Source organism: Telmatherina bonti (genome assembly GCF_933228915.1).
Source record: "Telmatherina bonti genome assembly, chromosome: 6".
NCBI lineage: Eukaryota > Metazoa > Chordata > Actinopteri > Atheriniformes > Telmatherinidae > Telmatherina > Telmatherina bonti.
The window spans coordinates 33860183-33885137 of record NC_136624.1 but is presented as its reverse complement, the minus strand read 5'-3'; the positions used below and the strand labels follow the sequence as shown (position 1 = coordinate 33885137).

The following is a 24955-nucleotide window of genomic DNA, read 5'->3' as shown; positions in this document are numbered from 1 at the left end:
GCTGTGAAATTAAATAGATCTGTAATTAATTCTGATAATTTGGATGATTTTTATATTATTTCACAATTAATTGTTTAAATTAATTCATTTTGCCAATTTCAGACTCATTTTTAAATTGAGCCATTTGATATTAAATATGCTTGCAAATGACCATCAGCTCCACAAGTCAGTCAGGAGAAACATTAACCTCCTCAGCAAGATTAAAAAAGGAAATTTAAACGAATCTGAAATACCAACTTAAGTTATGTTTAAGAAGACTGATTCATACAAGGAGAGTTTTTGTTTGTTTTTTTTGTTCAAGTGTACAAACTTGTGTGTTCGTTGTTTTGTGTTGTCCTCTTAAACTTTTTAAAAAATGTATCTTTATTTTTATAGCGCCACTTCACAACAATGTTGTCTCAGGGTGCTTTACAGGCACATCATTTCAAGCCAATTCATAAATAGCTTAGCTCATGGAGACCAACTGATTGCATCAAATCATGACTTTGATCCAATCCCCCCATCCCGAGGTGCACGAGGCGACAGTGGGAAGGAAAAAACTCCCCTTTAACAGGAAGTATAAACTAGTAAATAAATAGATAAATAAAAACTGGTCAAGAAAAGTGTAGCAGAGATTTTATTTTCTTTTGCAAATGTTTAAAAATTATATGTCAAAGTTCAGTTGACTTGAGATGCTAAGAAATGTCCAGATGCACATGTACTCTTAAAAGGCCATAATTAGATTTAAGACTGTATAATATCCAGTGCAGAAGCTTGTAAGAGCATTTGAGTGCTATATTTTACATGATCCCTTGTGGGTTTACTAAATTAGATCTTTTTGTGATCATAAGAGAACTAAAAGGTCCTCTCCCAAAAACTGCTATAAAAACATTACAGATTGATTTCCCACCTTTTTTCTTGAAATTAAGTTTTGCACAAATCAAAACTATTAAATGTGCAATTCTTCACATTTTTTTATTTTAAGCACCAACTGGATTTCACATTTTTATTTTTTAAAAAAAGGTGTAATTTTGTATAAAATATGTATGCTGTCTTGTTTCTATTTTTTAAATATCAATTTTAAATGTGCTAAGAATTAGTAAAAACACAGATTTTGATACAAATCCCCATCACTCCTGTATTGCAAGGAAAATCACTCATTTGATGTGTTTTTCCCATGTATCAGGAAACACGATATGATCAAATTGACATTTAAAGGGTTCAAATAATTATATTTGATTTGGAGTGAAGCTAATTTAGCAATTTGAGGGTAAAAATGTAGAAAATGTATACATTTTAATGTTTTTAGGGTAGGTTTTGATACAAGACTTTTTTCCTGCAATGACCTATAAGGAATCTTTTTTAAAAATTCAGAGTTATTGAAGAAAAAAAACATCCTATATGGAGTAGAACAACCAAAATGGTGACCAAAAAGAGCCTTAAAGGACAAAAATGTCCCCATTGACTGACACGTGTTAATATAATTTTCCTACTTGAAATGTAAATGCATCCCTGGTCAAAATATCTGGTACCAAAAGGTAAATGTGAATATCCAGTGTGCATGGATTATACATGTGATTTTTAAACAGTGACAAGCTGTCTATTATTGTATTTACTGGTATTTTAGTATTGTAACATTGTTTTTGTTTTATTCTGTGCAGCACTTTGGAAACAGTTTAAGTTTATAAAATGTGCTATATAAATAAAGTGGATTGGATTGGATTATTTATGATTTTCTTAAAATAAGCAAATGTCTTATTTGGGTGATAAAGACAGATTCAGTCGTCCCTTTATAATTCTGGTCAATAATTACATTAATCCTACCACGAGCCTTCATGCTTATCTAATCCATATAACATAATCTGCAATCAGGTGTAAACATGACTCCTGCAGAAGTCTATCTTTGATTTATTTTTTTCCAATGAGTTGGCGGAATGAGGGCGGTGGTGAGAAGTTTGGTCTCTGCGGCTTCCCGTACAGCAGGGCCTGGGCGTCGCTCGCTTCGCTGCTGCGAAGGAACCAAACACCAAACAACACTTCAGCTGGACGGTCCGTAGGCGTCTCTTACATAAACTAAACTTCACACAAAACATAAAAATGCTTTCCGTCACGCTTGACAGCAGTGGTTCGCCAAAGAAACGGACGTTTTCTCGAGGAATAAGCGAGGACGAGTCTCTACGCAGCATTATAAAAGAGGTGAGAAGAGATAAAAAATCACGTCGTCATTAATGTTTAACGTTAGAGCTAAAGCTAACTGCTAGTCATATCCGTTCATCTGTTTTAGGTTACAAAATAATATACCTTTGTCTAACGGAAAATGTTTACTGATATTTCAAACTTTTCAATAAATACTTTAAAAAAAATAGGCAGCCTCATTTCATTTCCACGTTATTAGTTAAGTCAGCTTGTTGTGTTTGTTGTTGTGGCTGAACGTGATGCTAAGTTAAGTTTCTATCGTCTCGCCTTCAGACTGAAAGCTCAACCAGGCGTCTGATACGAAGCGACAGCCGAACAGGCACCCTGAAGAGGAGGCCAGACAGCCAGGTAGGAGCCAGATAAATCTGCACTGAACCCTGCCTGATGAAGCCGCTCCTCATTGACCCCGCCACTGTTTTGCATGCTCCATAACCAGGGCCGGATTAAAAGTGCAGAGAGCCCTGGGCCCAGACTGTTCCAGGGACCCCCTTCTCCACCGCAACATTGTTAAAACTGTGGATGATACACTGTGAAAAGACATTTCTAACAGCCAGTGAGACCAGTAGCAGTACACTAGACACTGTGGTGTAACTATCTGGCTTTTATATACATTTTGTTTTATGTCCAAACTGCTGGTGTTTTCATTACGTGGGCCCCAAGTAGGTGTGGGCCCCTGAGCCTGTGCAAGTAATGCCCATTGGATAATCCGGCCTTGATCATAACGATGAAATGCGCACACATCGTACATCTTGAAGCCTCACCTTCACGTTATTCAGATAAGGGCCATGCATGTAATATCAGTTTTTTTTTTTTTTTTAAAAATCATTAAAATGTGCTTACCAATCTTTGGCCAGTAATAAAGTTGATTAGTGTCATAGCTCAGCAAATTGAGACATGTTTAAAAATGTGTCATAGGGCTCTGCTTTAACACTAATTCATCTTGTATATATTTTTCTGTTTATTAATGATTCCGCTTCTTGCTTTATAATGATTCAGATATCATATGAGTTATTCATCACAGCAAAATAAATTAAGGTAAAATATTTTTTTTTAGCTAGGAGGAGAAAAGTTGATATACAGGTTGGTAATTTAACACTTTGCATTCAGGCAGTCAGACCTTTGCTTTGGCGTTACTGTTGTTGAGATTAATCTTTTTTTCATTCAAACGTAACCTTGAAACGGAATTAAATGTCCCTTCTTTACAAGATAATTTCATATGCATCTTTTTACATGGAGTGAGATACTGTACAATTCAAGTATTATTGATTTTTAAGCAGATTTATTCGATTTGAATAAGTTTGATTGATACAGTTTAATACAAGTAACAAACTGCATTGAGAACAAGAAGTAATTTCTATAAATGTGGCATTGGTAAATTGTGTTCTGATAGATATTTATTTAAAGGTCAGAAAATCACATGTTTGTCATGAGATGGCATGTGAAAAAAATCGTGATGGTTGTTTTTTACTTATTGGTGAAAAGTTGGTTTCTTTTATCAAGGCTGTGGTGTGTGCACATTATCATGTCACTGTCAACCATGTTTTATTACTGATGGGATTTTACTAACATATAAAATCAATCTTATATTTTATTCTTCAGTTGATGAATACTCGATGAGTCTGATTTCACTTGCATATAACAGCAAAATGTTGTGTGTTTTTATTGGCTAAGAGTTTTGACATTTATCAGGTCAGCTGTAATAAGGAGATGACAGGCAGACCAGTCAGCAGCTCGAGGGGGGGCAAGCTGTGACTTGGTGTCAGATATAGAGATGTCATATCAGGACTTAAGATGGAAAGATAGAAAAGCGCCACCATGTTTGAAAATGTGTGTTTCTCTGTAGGTTGAACATTTCAGTACCTTTTGCAGTTTTATATTTCTATTTAATTTGCATTAAGAGTGCGAACAAATATCTTCTTGTACTGAAGATACAGCTTTTGCTGTGCAAAATTCTACTGCTTAAAAACTTTTAAAATACTCTTTAAGTTGTGTAAAAAAATGTAGTTACTTTTCCAAATGATCTTTTATTTTTTGTTTGTTTGTTTTCTCCCAGCAATCTGACCAGGACCTCTTCATGGGACTACCAGAAATGGTGACTGTTTTGTACTATTTTTATTCCCTGATTATCCTTCCTAGTAGCTTGTCTTTAGAGTTGTGTTCACAGCTTCAAGTCCAACAATAAATCATTGAACTGCAGATTATTCCTTTCCATGTTCAGGGATATCTAAACCTCCACAAGAGGCCTCCCACATACGGCTGCCTCTAGAAGCTCACTAAGCATTTTGCTCTCCCACTGATTGGCATGCATTCCTCTGAGGTTGCCCACACTGATTTGTCACCATGTTTGTGGTGTAGTTGGAGCTGCAGGCCAACTATGATGAGGCGGTGCAGGAGCTGCGTGGGCTTGAGGTCGAGCGAGAGGCTCTGTTGTTCCAGGTGGACGTTCTGCAGGACACACTGGAGGGTGTCGAGGAGCTGCTGGCTGAAGCACAGAGGGAAGCTGGGCAGGTTAGTTTGGTAAGTCGAGGTCTCACATAAAACTGGAACACAACTTATTTTTTACAATGGCTGGGCAAGTCTTTAATTCCCAATGGGGAAACAAATAAGCTGCAGATCCCCTCATGAAGTTGACATGTATCTATATTTTGCAGGAGCTGGAACAAGAGAGGGCGGCCAAGAGGAAACTGGAAAGCCTGGTTTGCTCTCTGATGCAGGAGGTGGAGAGATTAAAAGAGGTAAAACAGGAAGTGAACAAAAGAACTTAATGTAACATCACAGAGGTAATGAAATGGTATATGGAGAAGTAAAAAAAAGAGAACTTCTTACACTAAAAAGCTGTAATTTCTCTCCATGTAAGAATGTTCTTAATATGATCTCTCTGCTCATGTCAAATAAAAATTGCAGTGTAGTAATTGAAACTGATCAAAGAAGGGGGGGGGGCTCGATGGAAAGGCTGGCATCGACCCTAAGTCATTTTTGTACAGCTAAGAAATCCTGTTAAAGCTGGTTTTAACCTTCATTAGAACACTTTAATAAGTGTCAAAGTCCATTATGAGCAGTGATGCTCTGAACTGCCTCTCAGTTGCTCATAACTAGTTTGTTCAAATCATAAATTACACATTTTTAGATTAAACAATGTTTGCAATGCAATAAGTTTCTTGTATGATGGCTGTAAGTTTAAGTAAATTTGAGAGATTAGAGCTGGATGTACAAATGTCTATTTTTGATGGTGATTAAATTGCCACATATGTTGCTGATAAACCTGCAAGATGTCAGAGACCGTGAAGACATGGCCATCACACAGTTATGCCATCCAAACGTGTTGCAGGAGTTCAAAGCTAGACCAAGAGCTAAAACTTAAAGTCTCAAGGAACGAAGCAGGAACCAGTCCTGCGCCTTTGAAACAAATGAGAAAAATGCTTGTATTTATTGATGGAATATGTTTATTATATCTACAGGAAAAGAATAATGGACAATCAACTCCAGTGAACTTGACGAATGGCACGACAGGACAGGAGCAGCAAATAATAAACAGCGCTACTCAAGTGAATGAAGCGGCACAGAAAGAAGACAAAGACTCCTCTCTGTGTGAATCTTGCAGAAGGGCCGGTGTGCTAGCAGGTGCAGAAGACACAGGAAGTGTCCTTATGAGGCCGCGGATGGTGGTCAGTAAGCCCTTGGGCCATTTGCCCTCTCTTGCGGTGGACAACTTAGCTTCCATCGATAGCGTCCTTGGGAGGCCCTACAAAAACCACATGGAGGAAGAGAGAGATCCTTCTCCAGACCAGAATGATTCCGACAGCATAAGTGCCTATGAGGATGCATCTGCTGAGACACCAGAGCAGGAACGGATCTTTCCAGGTGATGGAGAGCTACCTGATGATTCGGAGATAAGCCCTCCTGATGGCTGTCAGGTCGAGTCCCAAGACGCCAAAAACCCTGAAAGTTGTGTTTTGTCTTAATTTCAGCTGCAGAAAAGGTCGAAGACAAACAATGTTTTAAGCAATTTAGGGGAACTTTATCATTTTGATATTACTGTTATCAAAATCAACTTCAGCTGCAGTCATAAATCAATTAGTCAATCAAAGGAAGATTGATCATCAGCTACTCTAAAAGATTTCTTAATTTGATTTAATAATTAATGCAAAATTGTGACACATTTGCTTTTCAAAAGTCGGAATTTAGCTTCTTTAAAATACTTTAGATTCAAATATAGTTAAATAGTTACTTTTTTTCCATTTGCTAGAATCATCAATTGCTTGATTGGAAAATAATTATTGGCAGCTTAATGAGTAATAGTCTGTAGTTGTAACACTGTAGTAGAAGTTGACAGCAGAAACTCAGGTTCAGAATGGTTCATTATCTGAAGAATCCTTTACTACTTTATTACCACGTTTTTGTCTTTATGCTGATAATACTTCTTAAGAACTTTTTTTTTAAATGCTAGTCTTAACACCTGCCTGGACACAAATCTGGATTTGACTGTTTCCAAAATACAATGAGCTCTGTGGGTATTCAGACAGGAATGTTGCTGTTTTGGATCCACAGCAAGCTTTCCTTTTAAACATGACACAGACTCATTTACCTTGAGCATGTTGAGGTCATGTTTAAACGGGACCTTTGCAAAGTTACACACTTAGAATCAAAGGTATTTATTAATATAGTAGGGGTCCGTTTAAGTTCAACAAATCAGTGTGTGTTTACTTTTTCATACAGTCTATTTCACTTTTTTTTTTTGCTCTGATATTTTATTGATTTTGATTTTGGCTGCAATTGCACTTTTTAAAGATCTTGTCCTGTTGAACATATTGATCAGAATACTTCAGAAAAAACATTCCTCTTGCGGCCAAATGCGTGTGAGAAACAAATACATCCTGCAGGCTGGTTTCTCTCTAAAACTAGAACAGTATGTTTGCACGTTTTCATTTTTATCAGCCTCTTTGGATGTGTCTCTGCTCTAACCCGCCTTGTATTTTACGTTTTCTTTTTTGTTGTTGTTGTTGTTGTTTTGTTCTTATCTTGTTCCATATCTTTAAGTGCAAAAAAGCAACTGTAAACCATTTCACCTTATGGCATATCTTTGCATGAGCACATAAAACTGTTTTACAAACTGAAGATGAGATGTTTTGTCTCATATTGATTCTTTTGCACATAATAGTCTTATGCCAGTTAGGTCTTATTTACTGCAAAAAAAAAAAAAAGATGTTTTTAAAGGGAAATTCATTTTGGAAATTTTTTTTAAAATATCAGGATCAAGTTGGGCTGAAATGATGTAATCTTGATAAGTGATAAGTCTTCTTTTTATATTAACTTTTTTCATTTATGGATACTTGAAAATGCGAGAAATATCGGCATTTTGCATCATAACGCATAGTTGGTTTGTAGCAGCATAAAAAAATGTTTTTATGTTCACTAATTTGCCTTTCTTAACCTTTCTCTCACATTCCTGTTTCAGCTGGTTCATACAGATTATTTGCTGTATTGGTGACAAGATGTACAAGATTGCTCTGATGGCATGTTGCTGTTTTTCCTTCCACAAGATAACTGTAGTGCAATCACCTCATATCTTTTAAAGACATATCTTGTTATATGACAAGTACTGTCTGTCAATGTCAGAACCGGGCTGTCATTGAACACTGTAATTGGATTAAAGGGATTTTGTTTGCTTGGCATGGTTAGCACTTGGCAGACTTTGTAACAGTTTACCAAGTGATCAAATAGTTTCTGCTCTATTTTCTACACAATGCAAAGGATGTCTTTTACTGTAATTTGCTGCCTTTTCTGGGTCTGATCATCTTTTAATGTTTTCTGAGCTTTTGAGATGTTCATCTGGTGAAAAAAAAGACAATTTATTAAAAATAAAAATCAGTAAATGATCCAGATTTTTGATATCATTTGTTTTTTTTCTCACATGATGTTTGAAGATCAACCTAAAATTCTAAAAATAAAGCTGGTTTAATGACACTTGATGGTTAAAAATAAAAATTGGGAAGAAAGAAGTGATGCAATGGAAATCCTGTCAAATCTGAAACACATTTAACAACATGTAACATCACTTGACCAATAGATGGCAAAGTACTCCCTTTGAAATGACACCAGAGCTTCCAGGTTTAGTGTTTAAATAATTTAATAAATCCTTGTTTTGTTTCATTGTTTTTAACCATTTATAATCATCACAAAATCTGATTTAACAGTTCAGGTATGGATGCACTGATCTGAATAACTAAAGAAACATATTTAGAAAACTCCCTATGGAGACCTATCTGACCCATGGGTTTATACGAAATCAGTAAACATAAAGGGAGTGACATAAAGAGGCTCTTACTGTTCAATCTTAACAGTAGACACTTATTTTAAATATGGATAAAACTTTTATCAAAACATCCCCTTTGCTTTCTTCATGTTCAGTTGTTTCCACTTTGGCAGCTTTGCAAAATCATCTTTTGTGACCCCAAACACGGTGAGGAAGTCTGCATCTGAGAGGTGTTTCTGAAAGATAGAAAATAATTATATACATATTTATAGTATAGTACCTCATAGTATAGTGACTTAGCACTTTTTATGGCTCAAATTAAGCTTCTTTTTACTCATTCAGTACCTGAAAAAGTCTTATTAGATCCAGTCAGAGTAGTTCATGGCAAAAGTTCAGGTTGTTTGAGTTCTTTTCCAGGTTATATTCATAATGGGGTTTGCTTTCCTCTATAAAATGAATAGTTTTCCAGCTTATTGTCTTCCATCAGTCCTGATCTGACTAGTTTTGATCACACATGCGATACAAATGGAGAGAAAAAATATCCACAGATTCGGCCTTTACAAATTAATAAGTCATCAACGGAACATTGCTTCTACAAAACCGACGCAACACCGTAATCAGAGCAAGGTAGACTGCAAGCTACAATGGCATTTTCCTCAAAAAGAGCTGTCCTCCGGCCTATGAGACTTAAATGGGACCTCTGTACTTGTCATGGATTGTCCATAACAAACATGTTCGAACATAAGGGTGTCCATATGTACACCTGGCATCAGGACTCTCTGGGCCTCATTTCGGTGATCGACTTTGTAATCGTATCGTTGGACCTGCGGCCACATGCCTTGGAGGGGGGCAGAACTGATCACCACCAGGTGGTGAGTTGGCTCAGGTGGTGGGGGAGGAGGCCGGTCAGGTCTGGCAGGCCCAAACGTGTTGTGAGGGTCTGCTTGGAACGTCTGGCAGAGTCCCCTGTCAGAGCGAGTTTCAACTCCCACCTCCAGCAGAGCTTCAACCATGTCCTGAGTGACATTGAGTCGAAGTGGGGTTTGTTCCACGCCACTATTGTCAAGGCGGCAATCTGGAGCTGTGGCCATAAGGTCGTTGGTGCCTGGTGCCTGTTGTGCGGCAATCCCAGAACTCGTTGGTGGACACCAGAAGTGAAGGAGTCCTATCGGGCCTTTTTGGCCTTTGGGACTCTGGAGGCAGCTGATAGGTATTGACAGGCTGTGGTTTATGCTGTTGCCAAGGCAAAAACTCGGGCATAGGAGGAATTTGGCAAGGCCATGGAGAACAACTTAGGGACGGCCTCGTGGCAATTCTGGTCCACTATCCGGCGACTCAGGAGGGGGAAGCAGTGCTCCATCAACACTGTATACAGTGGAGATGGGGAGCTGCGGACCTCAACTCGGGACGTTGTGGGTCGGTAGAAAGAATGCTTAGAAGACCACCTCAATCCTACCAACACATCTTCTGATGAGGAAGCAGAGGTGGGGGACTCAGGGATAGACTCTCCTGTCTACGGGGCTTAGGCTGCTGAGGTTGCCGAGGTGGTTAAAAAGCTCCTTGGTGGCAAGGAGGTTGGATGAGATCCACTCGGAGTTCCTTCAGGCTCTGGATGCTGTGGGGCTGTCTTGGCTGACACGCCTCTGCAGCATCACGTGGACCTCGAGGACAGTGCCTCTGGACTGGCAGACGATAGGTGGTGGTCCCCCTTTTCAAGAGGGAGGCCAAAGGATGTGCTTCAACTACAGGGGGATCACACTCCTCAGCCTCCTCGTTAAGGTCTATTCAGGGGTCCTGGAGAGGAGGGTCTGTCGAATTGTTGAATCTCAAAGCTCTTGATTTACCAGACAATCTATGTTCCTACCCTCACCGACATGGTCATGAGCTGTGGGTCGTGACCGAAAGAATGAGATCTCTTATACATGCGGCTAAAATGAGTTTTCTCCACAGGGTGGCCAGGCTCTCCTTTAGAGATAGGGTGAGGAGCTTGTTCATCCGGCAGGGGCTCAGAGTAGAGCCGCTGCTCCTCTGCATCGAGAGGAGCCAGTTGAAGTGGCTTGGGCATCTGGTAAGGATGCCTCATGGACGCCTTCCTGGTAAGGTGTTCCGGGCACATTCCTGTGGGAGGAGACTCCGGGGAAGCCGCAGGATATGAAGGGGGGATTATATCCCTCGGCTGGCCTGGGAACCCTAGGGATCCCTCACATATCCCCCAAATGGGCCCAGGGAGAAGGAAGTCTGGGCTTCCCTGCTTGGGCTGCTTATCTAAATTATTAAAAAATGCCAAAAATAACATTTAAGCAAATTTCACCAAAGTAAGAGTTGTAGTATGATCCAGATGAGATAGTTTATTTACCCAGTGAGTTTGGTGGCATTACAGCATGTCATATTGTGGTTATTACAAAGTTTACACTTATTTAGATAATTAAAAAATGCCAGAAAACTCCAAAAAATACATTTAGGCATATTTTACCCAAGTAAGACCAGTAGTATGATCCACATAAGATGGTTTATTTACCCTTTAAGTTTGGTGACACTACAAGTCATATTGTAGTCATTAATAATCTTATACATATTTAAATTGTTAAAAAATGCCAAAAAATACATTTACGCATATTTCCCCAAAGTAAGACCTGTAGTACAATCCAGATGAGATGTTTTATTTACCCTGTGAGTTTGGTGACACTACGTCAAGTCATATTGTAGTTATTACAAATTTTATACTCATATAAATCATTAAGAAATGCCAAAAAAAAACCCAAAACATTTTCCCAAAGTAAGAGTTTTAGTATGATCCAGATGAGATGTTTCTTTTACTCTGTGAGTTTTGTGACACTACAAAAAATCAGACTGTAGATATTGAATATTTCCTTTTTATACTTTTTCGGTTTTGCACTTTGCAAACTGTCCCTAAGCAGTCGAGCAACTCCAGGCTCTGCATTGAGTCCCATTTAAGTCTTGTGGTGTACTTGAATAACCAGGTGATGCACACGTTTCACCACTTTGTCTACATCACCGAGGAAAAGGACAGCATAACTATGACACAGAAAACACTTCTTTTTGTGTCTCTGGGAACATGTGCAGTAGACCCAATAACTAAATATACAGAAAGTCTGTAAGGTCAACTAGAACACAGATAGCTGCTGTATAAATACACTATAAGTCTGGTAGGTTGTAGGAAAGCTCTTTTTGATGTGATGCACACTGAGTGGCTTTCAGAGTCAGCAGATCTTTATCAGAACTTGTTTCATCACACAAATGGAGTTACAAAAACTTCTAGAAAATAGAAGTGGCAAACAGTGAACCGATACAATACACACCTCTTTCTGGGTGGGGTCTACACCTTCAGGAAGCTCACCGGCAACCTTGTTGACAAAAGTGTCGAGCGGGAAAGGCTGGAAGTATTTTTCACCCTCACAGCAGCTCCGCTCCTGGAAAATCCCATGAAATGAACAAAGACAGTCATTTTCACTTTGTTCTTAATTTTCATTATAAAACTGCCATAATAAAATAAAATAAATATAAAAAAGACTGGATACAGAAGTAAAACATAACTGAATTTATCAATGCAAATTCACTGCTGTCTTATTATGATAGATTATATTAGTAATGTATTGTTTTTACATTTGTCAGCTTCTTCATTCATTGATTTTCCAGTTTATTGACTGTAATTTCTGGACTGTAAGCCGCTACTTTTTCACACAATTTGAATCCTCCTCCCTAAACAATGATGCAGATAGTTTATGGATTTTATAGACTAACAAGTCATTTTGCGCTTCATGCAAACACCTTTATTGTGGAAAACACACGAAGAAATGCACATGATGCATCCTTCAAGGCGATCAATGTGGCTGTTGGAGAAGGAAACAGAGCTCCTGCATGCTCTGTGAAGGTGCAACTTATTTGTGCGCTCCATATGCATTTTGATTTGTTTTAAAGTTATTCATCATTTTATTTGTTTATGCCAGGGGTCACCAACTTCAGTCCTCAAGAGTCACCATCCTGCAGGTTGTAGGGTTTCTCCGTTGCAACACACCTGACCCTAGTCAATGGCTCATTCATAAGCAGGTGAAGAAAATGACAACAAGTTGCTGGAGAACCTTTCCATTTTAATCAGGTGTGTTGTACCAGGGAAACACTAAAACCTGCAGGATGGTGTCTGGTTTATACAGTTAGGTATACATTTAGTTCAATAAACTTAAATATTAGTTTTGTCCTTTATTCTGGGTTTATATTAGTCTGTTATAACTAATAAAGTGAATATATACTCAAAAGGACAAAAGTTACAGGTTTTTCTTGCCTGGATTATCCAGTTTGAGAATGATAACCACATTGATATGAGTGTATGCCAACCAGCAGTTGTTATAAAGAAATACCAGCTGACCCTAAAGTTTAAACTTAATCTGGATTACAAGTGCAATTATTTAAACGTCCAAGAAAGAAATTGGACTTAACGCACTGTTGTAACATTAACAGGTGACGCTACATCTCCCAGCTCCTTCTTCAGCTCTTCGTAGCTTTTTCCTCCCTGAAAAATTAAAAATATTTTCCTCTTATGTTTTTAATTCATTGGAATAAATAATAATGCTCTTGATTTTCACAAATATAAAACTCACGCTCCATTTGGAGGGATCCCAAGCTGTAAACCAGCCAGTGAAGGTGGGCGGCTCAAACCCTTGTTTGATCAAGATGATTGGAGTGTCTGGATCTCTGTCACCTGGGTGGGTGCGCAGGTACTCCTGGCTTGTGGTCACTGCTTCTTTGCGCTCCACCTCATTGGCTTCTTTGCCGATCCAGAGAAACACCTAACAACGGCAATGAAAAAAAAACAAACAAACAAACAATGTGATAAAAACTGACAGAAAAATAAAGCAGATCTGCTCTGCCAAGGGAGACATGTCATATGTATGGCTGCCCATATTTCGTTTAATTATATTTATTGTAACCATCAGTCCTAATGGAGCATTGCTGAACCGGGGAGAGGAAGAAAAAAACAGAGATAAGAAATGAGTGGAGAGAAAGGGGCAGAGTTACAATGTGAAAGGAAAAATGGTCAAAGTATTCACAAAAAGAAACATAAACTGCTACAGTACTACAGGCAGGGGTGTAATCCAGGGTATACAAGGGTATACAGAATATATCCGCTTCTTTTTCAGTCAGCATCGAGTATACCTACTTCTAACCCCCCTGTGATGCTGCTTTTACAATTACAAACATCCCAACACATGTAGCTGCAGCGCCCAGCAGCGCAGCTAAGGTTACCTCTGCTATACTGGTGCAGTCAGCCATCAGCTGTGTTAGCTTTAGCCTGAACATAGACAAAATAAAGTTGTGTGTAAATAAGTCTATGAACCTGTCTCTCAACAGTCTGTGTGCCAGTATTGGTTTAGTCATTTCATAACTCTACAAAAGAGCAGAAATTATGTGACAATGAGCACATATACTGATGGATTTTTGGGGTAAACTGAATAGATTAGTCTTACATCTCACTTTTTCTGAAAACAGAATTTTTTCTGGGCTCCTTTTTTTCTGTTTTTAAAAGAAAGAGCAAAAAATTGAGAATATATCTTACTTGCTGAGGGAGCATTACACCACTGACTACAGGATACATAAAGTAAAATAATATTGATAAGCAAAAGCACAACAGTTATCAAACATACCTGCAGAGAAACATAACGACACACAAACATCAGTAGGAAGCAGATGGAGAGACAAGCACTTTTGCGGGCGCGCACGTGTAAACGTAACGTGTGATCATGCAACAAAGATGGACTGTGTGCTTGCAAGGGGACTGCAACGAAGCGTCAGGAAGGAGCCTGAGATCCCAAGGACCACAGAGCACAGCATCCAGGGCAGCCGAAGCAGAGAAAGCTGCCGGCCCACCAAGCCCAGAGCCAAGGAGGCCCCGAGACCAGAGCCCTAAGGTGCGACAAAGCTGGGGCGCTGAGTAGAACAGGGCGAAGGCGAGCAGGCCCGGTGCTGAAGAGCAGGCCCACCCAGTTTTGTATGGTTAGATGTATGAGATCCTACCTGGTCCCATGTGTCAAGAAGCATGACATCATCTTCATTGAGGTCATCCTGTGTGAACTGAGTCACCTCAGTCACAATAAAACGACCCGTCTTATTGGAGCATTCAAACAGCCGTGGCTGGTAGTCTAAAACCACCTGCTGCAATCTGCAGATAAAATAGATGAAAACGTGTGCTCATGGACAACAATTAAACAGTTGTCATGGACATGAAGCTTGTCGCTACAGATCATTTACCTCTTGCCACTTGCATAGGGAGCTTTCCCTCCAAGCAACTCCCAGAATTCAACAGGCTCCTGACCCTCTGCCACAATCTCCTCAGAGCCTCTCTGTGAGCCATGACTAATCACAGAGCTTACCTCCTTCGCCATGGCTCGCTCATCTCCGCTTGAGCCCTAATAAAAACATAAGTTTGACACCTTCACACAGTTTTATCAGGTTGGATGTTGACCAAAACAATTCAGGCCAGCAGGTCAGCAACTGGTCTGAATTTTACTGCAGTAAAAAACAACCCACCTTCCTTCCTGTCATCAACCGACACTGAAACTTTTTAATATATAACATTATCAGGCAAAAGAAGTCAACTCTACAGATGTCTGATATTACTGAAATACTGATATTATAGGCCAATATCGGCATTAAAATGCAACACTGGAAAATTGTTGGTAATATTTTTTACTTTTTAATCTTTACACAACATGCACGTAATATATCAAACTCTTCTCTAACTCAAAATAACAATATATGAGAGATGTCATGTATAGTTTTCCAGATATTTTTGTTTGTTTGACACAACTCTCTCCAAAAAAAATCGGAATCGGTTGATATTGGTACAGAAAATTAGGACAAAATTGTAATGTTGGCTATTGGTAAAACAGCAAAAAAATCCCAAGTAGACACCTTAGCCATTACACCTATATAAGATGATTCTGGCTTGTTTTGTTTCTGTAACAAGCTCCACCATCAGAGGAAGGTTTTCTACCTGAAGGATTTGCTTCTCTATAGCTAATCTACCCTCTACTCTGTTATTTGATGCTCCAGCTATTGTAAATATTTCTGTATTAACCCAGAAGCACTGTATGAGTTTTTTTAAATTTTATTTTATCCGTATATACTTAATTTCCTCAGATCTATAATAATGTTTTATCTACCAAACAAGACCATCACAATACGACTACTTTTCATTGCTGATGATTTTACAGCAGCGGCAAATGGTAAAACTTGCAACTTCTTCAGTTTTTACCTTGAAGCACTGAGTTCATTGTTCTACTTTGTCTCAGGACAAAAAAAAGCTAATTTAACTTATGTAACATGTTAAGTAATTTTATTGTATTGATGAGTCTCCCTTATTTCATACAACAAAATACAACTGTAATTGTAGGACAGCTATAGAGAATTTGGCAAAGTGCATCAGGAACAGTAAAGTCAAAACATTAAAGTGTTTTGTTTGCTGCTGCATTGCTGCCACATGATATAATTACAGTAAATAACACTGTCTAATATTACAGAAACACCATTTTGCCATGGCTTAAAATCTGCTTTTACTTTTTCCAACTAAATGGAGAGAAACAGTGAATTCATCATTACAGCAACATTAAAGAAGGTATATTATTTCAGATTTTATTGTGAAGCTTACTTATTTCTCAGTTTCATGTTATTTCTCCATGTTATACCTGCTGCAACAATGTAAATTCCCTCACTGAGCAGCTAATAAAGGATTATTCTTTTCCAGGTTATGCTATAACCATATTTTATGACTTTAAGTTACCCAAAATATCTTTATCACTTTAGCTTTACTATTGAACTGGCTGATTGTCTGAAGCTTATCATTTTCATGGTGAGTTATTATTTTGTTTACATTATTTTATTGCTTAGTCTGATATTGTACCGTTATTGTTTTGATTCCATTATGTCAAGTTATTCATGTTACATTTTTACTCATGTTTTTTCCTTTTTTATTGTTTGTTTTTAAATTAAAAACTTCCTTTTGTTCACTTTAAATGTAAAACACTTTGAGTCAACTTCTATTGTTTCAAATTAGATTAATAAATAAAATAAATAAAGCAGACTTAAGCTGATTTTCTTTGACAGACAGATGTGAACATAAAAATGCACAAAATACTAATAAAAACAAAAAGTAAGATGACTTTTCAGTGCTGGCTGTTGGACTGGGACATTTTCCGTTTTACCTTTCCACACCACAGATAAATTCCTGATTGGCTCTTTAGTAAAAACACATCGTTGGAGTTCAGAGAGCAGGACAGAGCTGGAACCTCAATGGTTTTTGTGTTTGATGGGTCAGAACCGTGAACCTGGAACAGTCTTACTGGAGGCTCGGGGTCACAGGACCCTTTCCTAGATGTGCCCCCCTAACAGAAAAGAGAAATATGTTAGGTCATAATCACCTTTGTTTAGTTGTGGATGAGCAAAATTTAAAAGACAAAAAGAGCTGTAATTTTTTTTAAAGTCTTACTTCAAAGATGACCATTTTTCCTTTGAAAATGGCCATGAAGTGTCTCGGCTCCTTGCTCATTGTTACTCTGACTTGAACTGGCTCACCGTTGTACTTCTGATCCAAGTCCACAGCCTGAAACGCCGAGGCTGCCAGTTCATCCTGCGAGGCATGACGCCCCTGAAATGACACAAGACTAAATATGTTCATTTCTAAAGTACCATAATGATGCAGCTTCATAAATGTAACATTTTAGCCTCCAATCCCGACTTATTGTGTCCTCACCTGCCAAATGTAGAGCAGGTAGCACTTCTTGTTGTTCACCAAGTAAGTGTAGAGGATCAGGTAGCAGTCGCCTCCATAGAAGTATCCATGCCACTGAGGCTCTACAGGCACCAGCTCCAGATTTTCAATTCTCCACACCTTGATTCATAAAGAAATGAATGAACTCTTAATCACAAAAGACAAAAGATTGTTGCTGTCCTTTTAAAAATGTGCACGCATTGTCCAGCAAATTTATTAGTTTGACAGTTTGTCACGAACAAGAGCAAAGTCTTTTTACATTTCTGAACTCTTAGCTGGAAAATTTGATAAAACTAAACAAGTTCAAGCCCAAATTTTAAAAAAAAACCTGTGTTTTCCAGCAATATGTCTACTTCCACTCTGAAAACAGCTTGTCATAAATGTTGCTCTGTTTATTTCATCCACACACATTATCATAGCAAATGCATGTCTCCACCATGTATTAAACTCTAAACTAAACATAATACATAAGGAAATATGTGCTTGGTGGGTTATTTCTTTGTTGTAACAAAAATAAATATTAAATAAATATTAGTTAGAAAGCCAATACTTTTCCCTTTGAAATGGGGCCACATTCACAAGGAAAATACATTTGTTAGATGAGCAGCAGAGTTGAGTATGTGGGTTGCAGCCATGAAAAATGTGTTGTGGAAGAGGAGTGCACAAATTGAAAAGAGTTATTTTCTGTCCAAACAAATGGAAAAAGTCATGCTTCTTGGGTTTCTATGGTTATAGAAAACATGGCCAGGCGTCTTTGTTGAGGATGACTCTATAGGGTTAAAGACAGCCCATTTTCTCAGTTACACACCCCCTAATGATGGCTAATTTGGCATCCATCTTGCATCTTGTACTGTAATCTTACTTTCTTGGTGATTTAGTTGGAATGAGACTTTTTGGCTACTTTACTTTGTTGCCATACGATTTTGTCATGTTGGCTTTGAACAATAGAAATAAGGACAGTTTACACATTTTTAACATTTTTAAACTAGCTGTTGAATAATACTCATGATAGCATTAAAACAGAGAGTCCTGAACCAGTACTGGAATAAATGTGCAGCATATTTTAGGGTCAGGAAATGGTCTTGGTTGAGGCTAATACATAGCAGCACAACATGCCGTTACTTTCACTGTTTATGTTCTTGTTGCATGTTCTTGAAACAAACCTGCACAACAAAGCACCGTCTGGAGCTACGTTCTTGTATTTATTATATTACACCCTTCATTAAACTGCAGCAAAACTCTGACAACCGTGATAACTTAGGGCCTCTTTGCAGCTAACTTCTCTACGTGTGTTTGCCTCAGCTCAGCATATACTTAGCAAAGATTTGAGTACATTTTAATCTCAGGTTGTAAGCCAGCATTTGTATGGACTATCTGCACACTGTGATGAAACTGTGTATCAGGCATTTGGCTGCCATACTGCTGGTGCTTCAAACAGCAAACAGTAACAGCAGTGAATACTGTACCTCCACTTGGCCTGCGCCATTGTCCACCATTCTCTCCTGTGCAGCAACATCAGGCATCACATGCATCAGTGAGGCGTCAAATTTTTCTTGTGTGACGTGAGCTAAAACATAATTACACAATTAATCAACCGCTGATTGTTACTGAAAGAAACAAAATGTGAATGGTCTTTCTCAGATCATGTTTTATTCCATGAAATGACACGTACCCACTTTCCCCCTTGTGTTCACTTTTCCCAGACCTTGAGTCTGGTCCTTTACTGTCCACTTCTGGAAGAGTTGCTTGAAGAGCGCCGACTCTGCTCCGTCATTCACTGTCTCCACATTGGTAGTGAATGGATAGTTCTTTGCTTTGATGAAGTCCTTCAATAACAACAGTGAAAATAAAATGTTAGATCAGCTAAGTACAAGTTAATGATGTTCTGTAGTGTCACTCACCAAAGCCCTGGCCATGGCTGCTTGTCTTTCAGCTTTGTTTGCTTTCTTCCCTTTCCATACAAAGATCTTCGTCCCTCCTTGGTCCAGGAAGTAGCAATCCTAAAATGATTATTAAGTAATCAAATCTGTTTGATTAAAAGTTTGGCATCCATGTGCTTTTAGAAGTAGCCACGAGTAGAATATATATTCTTCATTTGTTCACTTGTTTATTTGTTCACCTCATGGTTGAGCAGATCCTGAACAAGTGGTCGTGTTGCAACCTCTGTTACCTTCATCTGACCATCAGCATCAGACACTCTGAAATCAAACACACATACAAATGAACAATAATCAAAATTTGCCAAAGTTTTCACCCATAAGACATTTGACATCATGGTCTTGGAGTAACTCACTGGTAAAGTGTGAGTTTTGACTTTTGTTCCTGATCCGCAGCTTCATCAGGAAGCCCATCTGTAAGTTTGGACGTTCTTTCTCCAAGAATGCTGTTCAGGATCTCCATGCTTTGAGGCGAGTTGCTCTCTGCCTCACCCTCGACCACTTTGACCTGTGCCCGGCCTCCTCTCTCTCTGTCTCGGATGTCATTAGCCAGGCACATGCCCTGAGAGCGAGAGGCAAAGCAAAAACACAGCACGGCGTTGGTAATAACATGTAACAGCAGATTAAAGCTCTGTTTAGCCTCTTCCCACCACTTATAAGCAAACATCCTGCACTCTAAGAAAAGTCTGGAAAGAATAGGGACAAATGTATCATAAACATTGAAGGAATTTTCTGTGTGAACTTTTCACAGTAGTTTTACCCATATTTTTAACCCTTTGAAGCCCAACCCAAAAACATTATGGGAAGAAAAGTCTTTTAAAAAAAAAAAGTCTTTATTTGCCCATTTACGAAAATGTGGAAAAAAAAAACAACTTAAAATAATATGTATTGAATATTTACCATGTAGTCTATTCCGCTGAATAATTGTATCATGTATCAAAATTATTGTAATGTATTTTGTATTGTTATGGTATCCACCAGAGGACATAAGACAAAGATCTGAATGTGTACAACTGAGCCCTGAGCAATGGTTTTAATACAACATCATGCAAAAGTTCTCAGAAATGGATATATGTAGCATTATAGAGTTAATACACATAATATATCTTGGAAACAAGAACTTTTTCTCAGACTTAAACCAGTCCTGTGTTCTGGTGTCAAAATAAAGATTGACATAGTTTCAGTTTACTGATGATGGTCACATCTGGATTCACAGTTTCACAGTGTAAATGCTGTGTAAGAACTTGATAGTTGATCCAACATTAACTCAAGTCAATTATATTAAGTAACTTTTTCATTTTCGTTACAATTTTCTGTCTGATTATGTGTGATATTATGTCATGAATGTATCGGGGCTTATACGAAAAGTACTGAATTTTCCGTTTGTGGATTAACTAAAGTTACCATCTAGTTAACAGCAAAATGACCTGGCTGACTGAGATAAATCAGATAAACATTTCATTTGAAACTATTAATGATTGATGAGGGTGTGGTGTCCTCTCCAGGTCAGAAGTTAAGTCCTCCCCCTAATGACGTGTCTCTGGGTCTTGTTCACAAGTGAGAGAAGGATAGAACGTAAGATGGGCAGGCAGAGCGGTGCGGCATCTGCAGTAATGTGGACTCTGCATTGGTCTGTTGTGGGGAAGAAGGAGCTGAGCCTTAAGCTGAAGATATAAATTTTCCTGGTCAATCTACGTTTCTACCCTCACCTATGGTCACGAGCTGTGGGTAGTGACCGAAAGAACTACATTTCAAATACAAGCGGCTGAAATGAGTTTCCTCCACAGGGCCCTATCTCTGAGAGAACCGGGCTCTCTTAGAGATAGGGTGAGAAACTTGCTCATTTCGGAGAGGCACAGAGTAGAACAACTGCTTGTCCACATGGAGAGGAGCCAGATGAATTTGCTAGGGCATCTGGTTAGGATGCCTCCTGGACACCTCTCTGGTGAGGTGTTTTGGGCACGTCCCTCTGGAAGAATACCTAAGACATGCTTGAGGGACTACATGGTCTGGGAACGCCTCAGGATCCTCGGGACGAGCTGGTGAATGTGGCCGGGTAGAGAGAAGTCTAGACTTCCTTGCTTAGGCAGCCTCCCTACAGCCTGATTTCAGATAAGCAGTGCAAAATGGAAGGATGAATGGATAGAAATGATCCAAGTTTCATCCTTTATGTAATACAATGATTTGCCACCTTCTTACAGAGGCTCCTTCAGGAAGAGGAAAATGAGCTTTAACACATGACCATGACTCATCCAGTTATTAATAATATCTGGATTTTAAACAGGTATTGGTTACTATTGTAAATGCAGTTTTAAGCAAGGCTAGTGAATCCACACTAACATGTTGTTTCTGTATAACCAAACTTACGTCACAGTCTTGTTCTGTATTAATACTGTATCCAGCCACAGATGCAAGTCCCCGTACAGTCCAAGAAATCTTACTTTTAGTTTTTCCTGCCGGTTGCTCTTTGGCCCGTTCCACTGAACGATCGTCTTGCCAATGTCTAACAGAAACACGTCTCCAAGGTTGAAACTTTTCCAGCTCATCTCCACCTGAAACACATTAAAGCATAAAGGACTCTTTCTACATGACGTCTGCTGTCCCATGATGTTATAAACCACTGGGAAGCCTGGCTCACCTCCTTGGCAATCACCCTTTTCTTTCCCTTCACATGAAGCAGTCTCTGAATATCATACGTGTTGGTTTCTGTGTGCCTCATGCCAGTTGCAACTCCACCTTTTTTATAGCTGAACAAAAAGATAGGATTATCTTTATGCTTTGCTTTTTCTAAAAGCTTATGCCAAGATTTTTCACTCACATTATTCCCTGTTTGAAGTACCCCCTGAAAGTGTCAGACTCGTGGTGCTGAACCTCTCTGTGCTGAACCGGAGTGGAGCCTAAAAATTCATCAAGCTGTATGGTGTAAACAGCAGCTGCGCCCTGTTCATCTTGAGAGGACTCTGAGCCAATCCAGTAATGGATATCATAGGACACAGCGTTCTTCAGCTTTTCTGTCTAATAAAAAAGTAGAGAAGCTGTCTGAAGGAAGGTGTAATATAAAATATGAATGTAAAGACCCAAAATTGGAGCTGTTTGGAGATTCATTCTCACTGCAGAGTCGACAAATACATGATTAGTTTAACAACACGCGGACCAGACAGTCTAAACTGTGATGATTCATGCTGCCAGACTTACAGACAAGAGTACGTAGCAGTCACCCTCATAAAAGTTTCCATAGGATTTCTCAGGAACTTGAACCAGCTCCATTTTCTGTTTCACAAAGAGCAGAAGGATCATTTTACGTTCACTTTAACCAAGTAAATCTGCATCTCAGTAAGAGGTGAAGATTTATTAGAATTAAATAATGCAGTCTAAAAAAATATTTTGATGAAATTACCTCAATTCTCCAGATTATAATCCCCGGGCTGCGAGTTACTGCTCTAAATGTGTACTCCATGATGCTTGGATGCACTCGCGCTTACTGCCACGTTTTCTGGAGAAGAAAACTGAGTCAGAATAACAACTTTCATTTTGATTCATTAGTACGGACAAGTGAGCTGTCACCCTCGTGAAAAAATTTTGACTTTATCTTGTTATGAAGTGATAGTTTATTGTAAAAACATGAAACTTCTCAAGTTATACCATTAGTTTTATTGGAAAAAAGTAAAACTTGTTACATTATAAAGTGATACTTTTTTTTTTATAACATGAGATGTACAAAGTTATAACATGATCAATTTTACTGGAAAAATGAACTTTTGAAGTTCTAATGTGAGGCATTTGGGGGTGAAAATATAGAATTTAAACCGTATTTGTCTTTGGATGAGGAAAACGATACTTTCAGCAGAGTAGAGAAATGTGTAATTTACTAAATGGGATTAAAGTTATACTTCATACAGGAGAGACTGTGGCAGTGATGCTTGGAAGACACGTGCACAATTAGTACTGGCACTGTATCTAAGTGGATACGATAACATGCCTCTACGTCTTCGTTTATACTTGCTTTAATCATCAGAATGATGCAGCCAAAACTCAAAGTACTGGAAGCTACCGCTAGGGGGCAGTTCACGGCATTTGGACTGTGAAATAGTGAAAAAGCTAATCTGCCAGTCAGTCATACTGTATTTCCAGAAAGTTTCCCTAAACAACAGTTTATTAATCTGTTGCTGACTGTTACGGCACAAATGTTTGTTACTGTGCATCAAGGAGGAAAAATCATTAAGATGTTGGTAGTTGTGAACGAGGTTCGAGAAGTGCCTTTCAAAACTGTCCACCATCGTGTTTACCTGCGATCTCTTGTTCATGCTGTTGTACTTATGAGTGCCTCTAGTGGCAACTCGAGGCCTACGGGCCAAATAGACGCTAGGGTTGCATGGCAGCCATGATGTGTTCGCGGATGCGTTGCTAACAGCAAATATATCCCAGTCCTAAAACCAGACAGCACTTTGTTGTCGTATTAGTAACTTAATTCTCCCAGTCCCAGCAGTGCATATAGTCTATAACCACTGGTACATGTTAACCAAATTCAACACACACGTATGCACTGTAGACGCGCAGGCAGGTGAGTTGTGTTGCTCATATTATCCCACATTCCTGTGTACACAACAAAAAATCAAAGAAGAATTAATTCTCGATAAAAATAAAAAAAAGAGAACTGAAATGTTTCTGCGTGATAAGAATAATTTTGCTAAAAATTGCTCCAATATTTCTGTTTTAACAAGATCTGCAGACAGTATTTTGTGTTTCATGTCCTTACAATAAACTTTAAAAAGTAATACCGTGATATGCTTCACAGTTTTACAACAAAATATAAGCATGATGAGGTCCCTTTTATTGAAATTTGGTTGGCGTCTCCGTGCTTCCATATATGATAAACAATTTACACTGAAATATAAAATTGAAAGTTGTCATCTCCAATGTGTCGATAAACTTGTACATAATCAAATAACGTGCAATGTTAAGTTTCAGTTTTTATAGCATAATAAAAAATAAAAAAAAGACATACCAGGTATTCCTGTATGAGGTTCCTGCACGCTCGTGCGACCAGCCGGTATCTGATTTCCTGTCTGATAACAAGGGACCCTCAGTTGACATCCTGACAGTGCTCCTGACATATTTGCCTGACTTTGCATTTTCAGAACTTCTCACAGCACTCTGCCCAATCACGGAGGAAGAGTCAAAATCTTGTAGGCAAATGTGCTGGAAAAAACCCCAGACACACTGACTCGTAGTCATGTCTGTTTGCCAACTTGGCCCTTTACAACCTCATTTACACTGGGTATATGTGGATACGCATTGCTATGAATTAATACACTGTCTTTATGCTCAGCACATGTTAATTGGCTTGGTAACTGTTATAGCTGCAGGTGAACATAACACTTACTGTTAGTAACTGCAGAAAAATTATTTACAATGTATAAAAAACATTCATTTTCCACAGTGCAGTTAAAAAAATGTAATAACTGTGAAATCTATAGCCATATCTAGAAGAGTCAGATGTTGCCTTGTCTTATTGAGACATAAGGCATCCATGTAGCAGACTATCCAGTGAATGTTTCCATGAATGAAAGCATTAACTTTCAGTTCCTGAATGAGAAGAGCTTACAAGAAATTTAGAAAAAAATAAAAGAACTGAGTGAAACGTAAGTACGGATTTCTGATATTGTGGAATAATCTGATGATGAGTAATAAAAGACACATGTAAGAGTAGCAGTATTACTGTGTAAAATACTTTGTATTAAAGCCATGCATTTAAATGTAAATGTTAGATGTTTATTGCTCTTTAAGTTTGTTCAAACAGTATCACAG

The 24955-nt window shown here is 38.5% G+C and overlaps 2 protein-coding genes across 2 annotated transcripts; one reads left to right on the top strand and one right to left on the bottom strand.

The window, feature by feature from the left end:
• Positions 1–2016: 2016 nt before the first annotated feature.
• On the top strand, positions 2017–7946 carry LOC306757447 (uncharacterized protein). Its single transcript, XM_079242496.1, has 6 exons — positions 2017–2175; positions 2449–2523; positions 4229–4267; positions 4531–4692; positions 4827–4910; positions 5634–7946. The coding sequence occupies exons 1-6, from the start codon at positions 2077–2079 to the stop codon at positions 6135–6137; spliced, it is 963 nt and encodes a 320-aa protein (XP_079098622.1). The 5' UTR covers positions 2017–2076; the 3' UTR covers positions 6138–7946.
• Positions 7947–8550: 604 nt separating this feature from the next.
• On the bottom strand, positions 8551–22604 carry avil (advillin; the record flags this gene model as incomplete). Its single annotated transcript, XM_079242671.1, has 19 exons — positions 8551–8664; positions 11749–11859; positions 12888–12956; positions 13045–13233; positions 14459–14603; positions 14693–14850; positions 16645–16824; positions 16929–17087; positions 17193–17330; positions 18677–18777; positions 18883–19036; positions 19112–19210; positions 19330–19408; positions 19504–19709; positions 21589–21699; positions 21786–21894; positions 21966–22162; positions 22343–22417; positions 22545–22604. The coding sequence occupies 19 exons, from the start codon at positions 22602–22604 to the stop codon at positions 8551–8553; spliced, it is 2454 nt and encodes an 817-aa protein (XP_079098797.1).
• Between the last annotated feature and the right edge of the window lie 2351 nt (positions 22605–24955).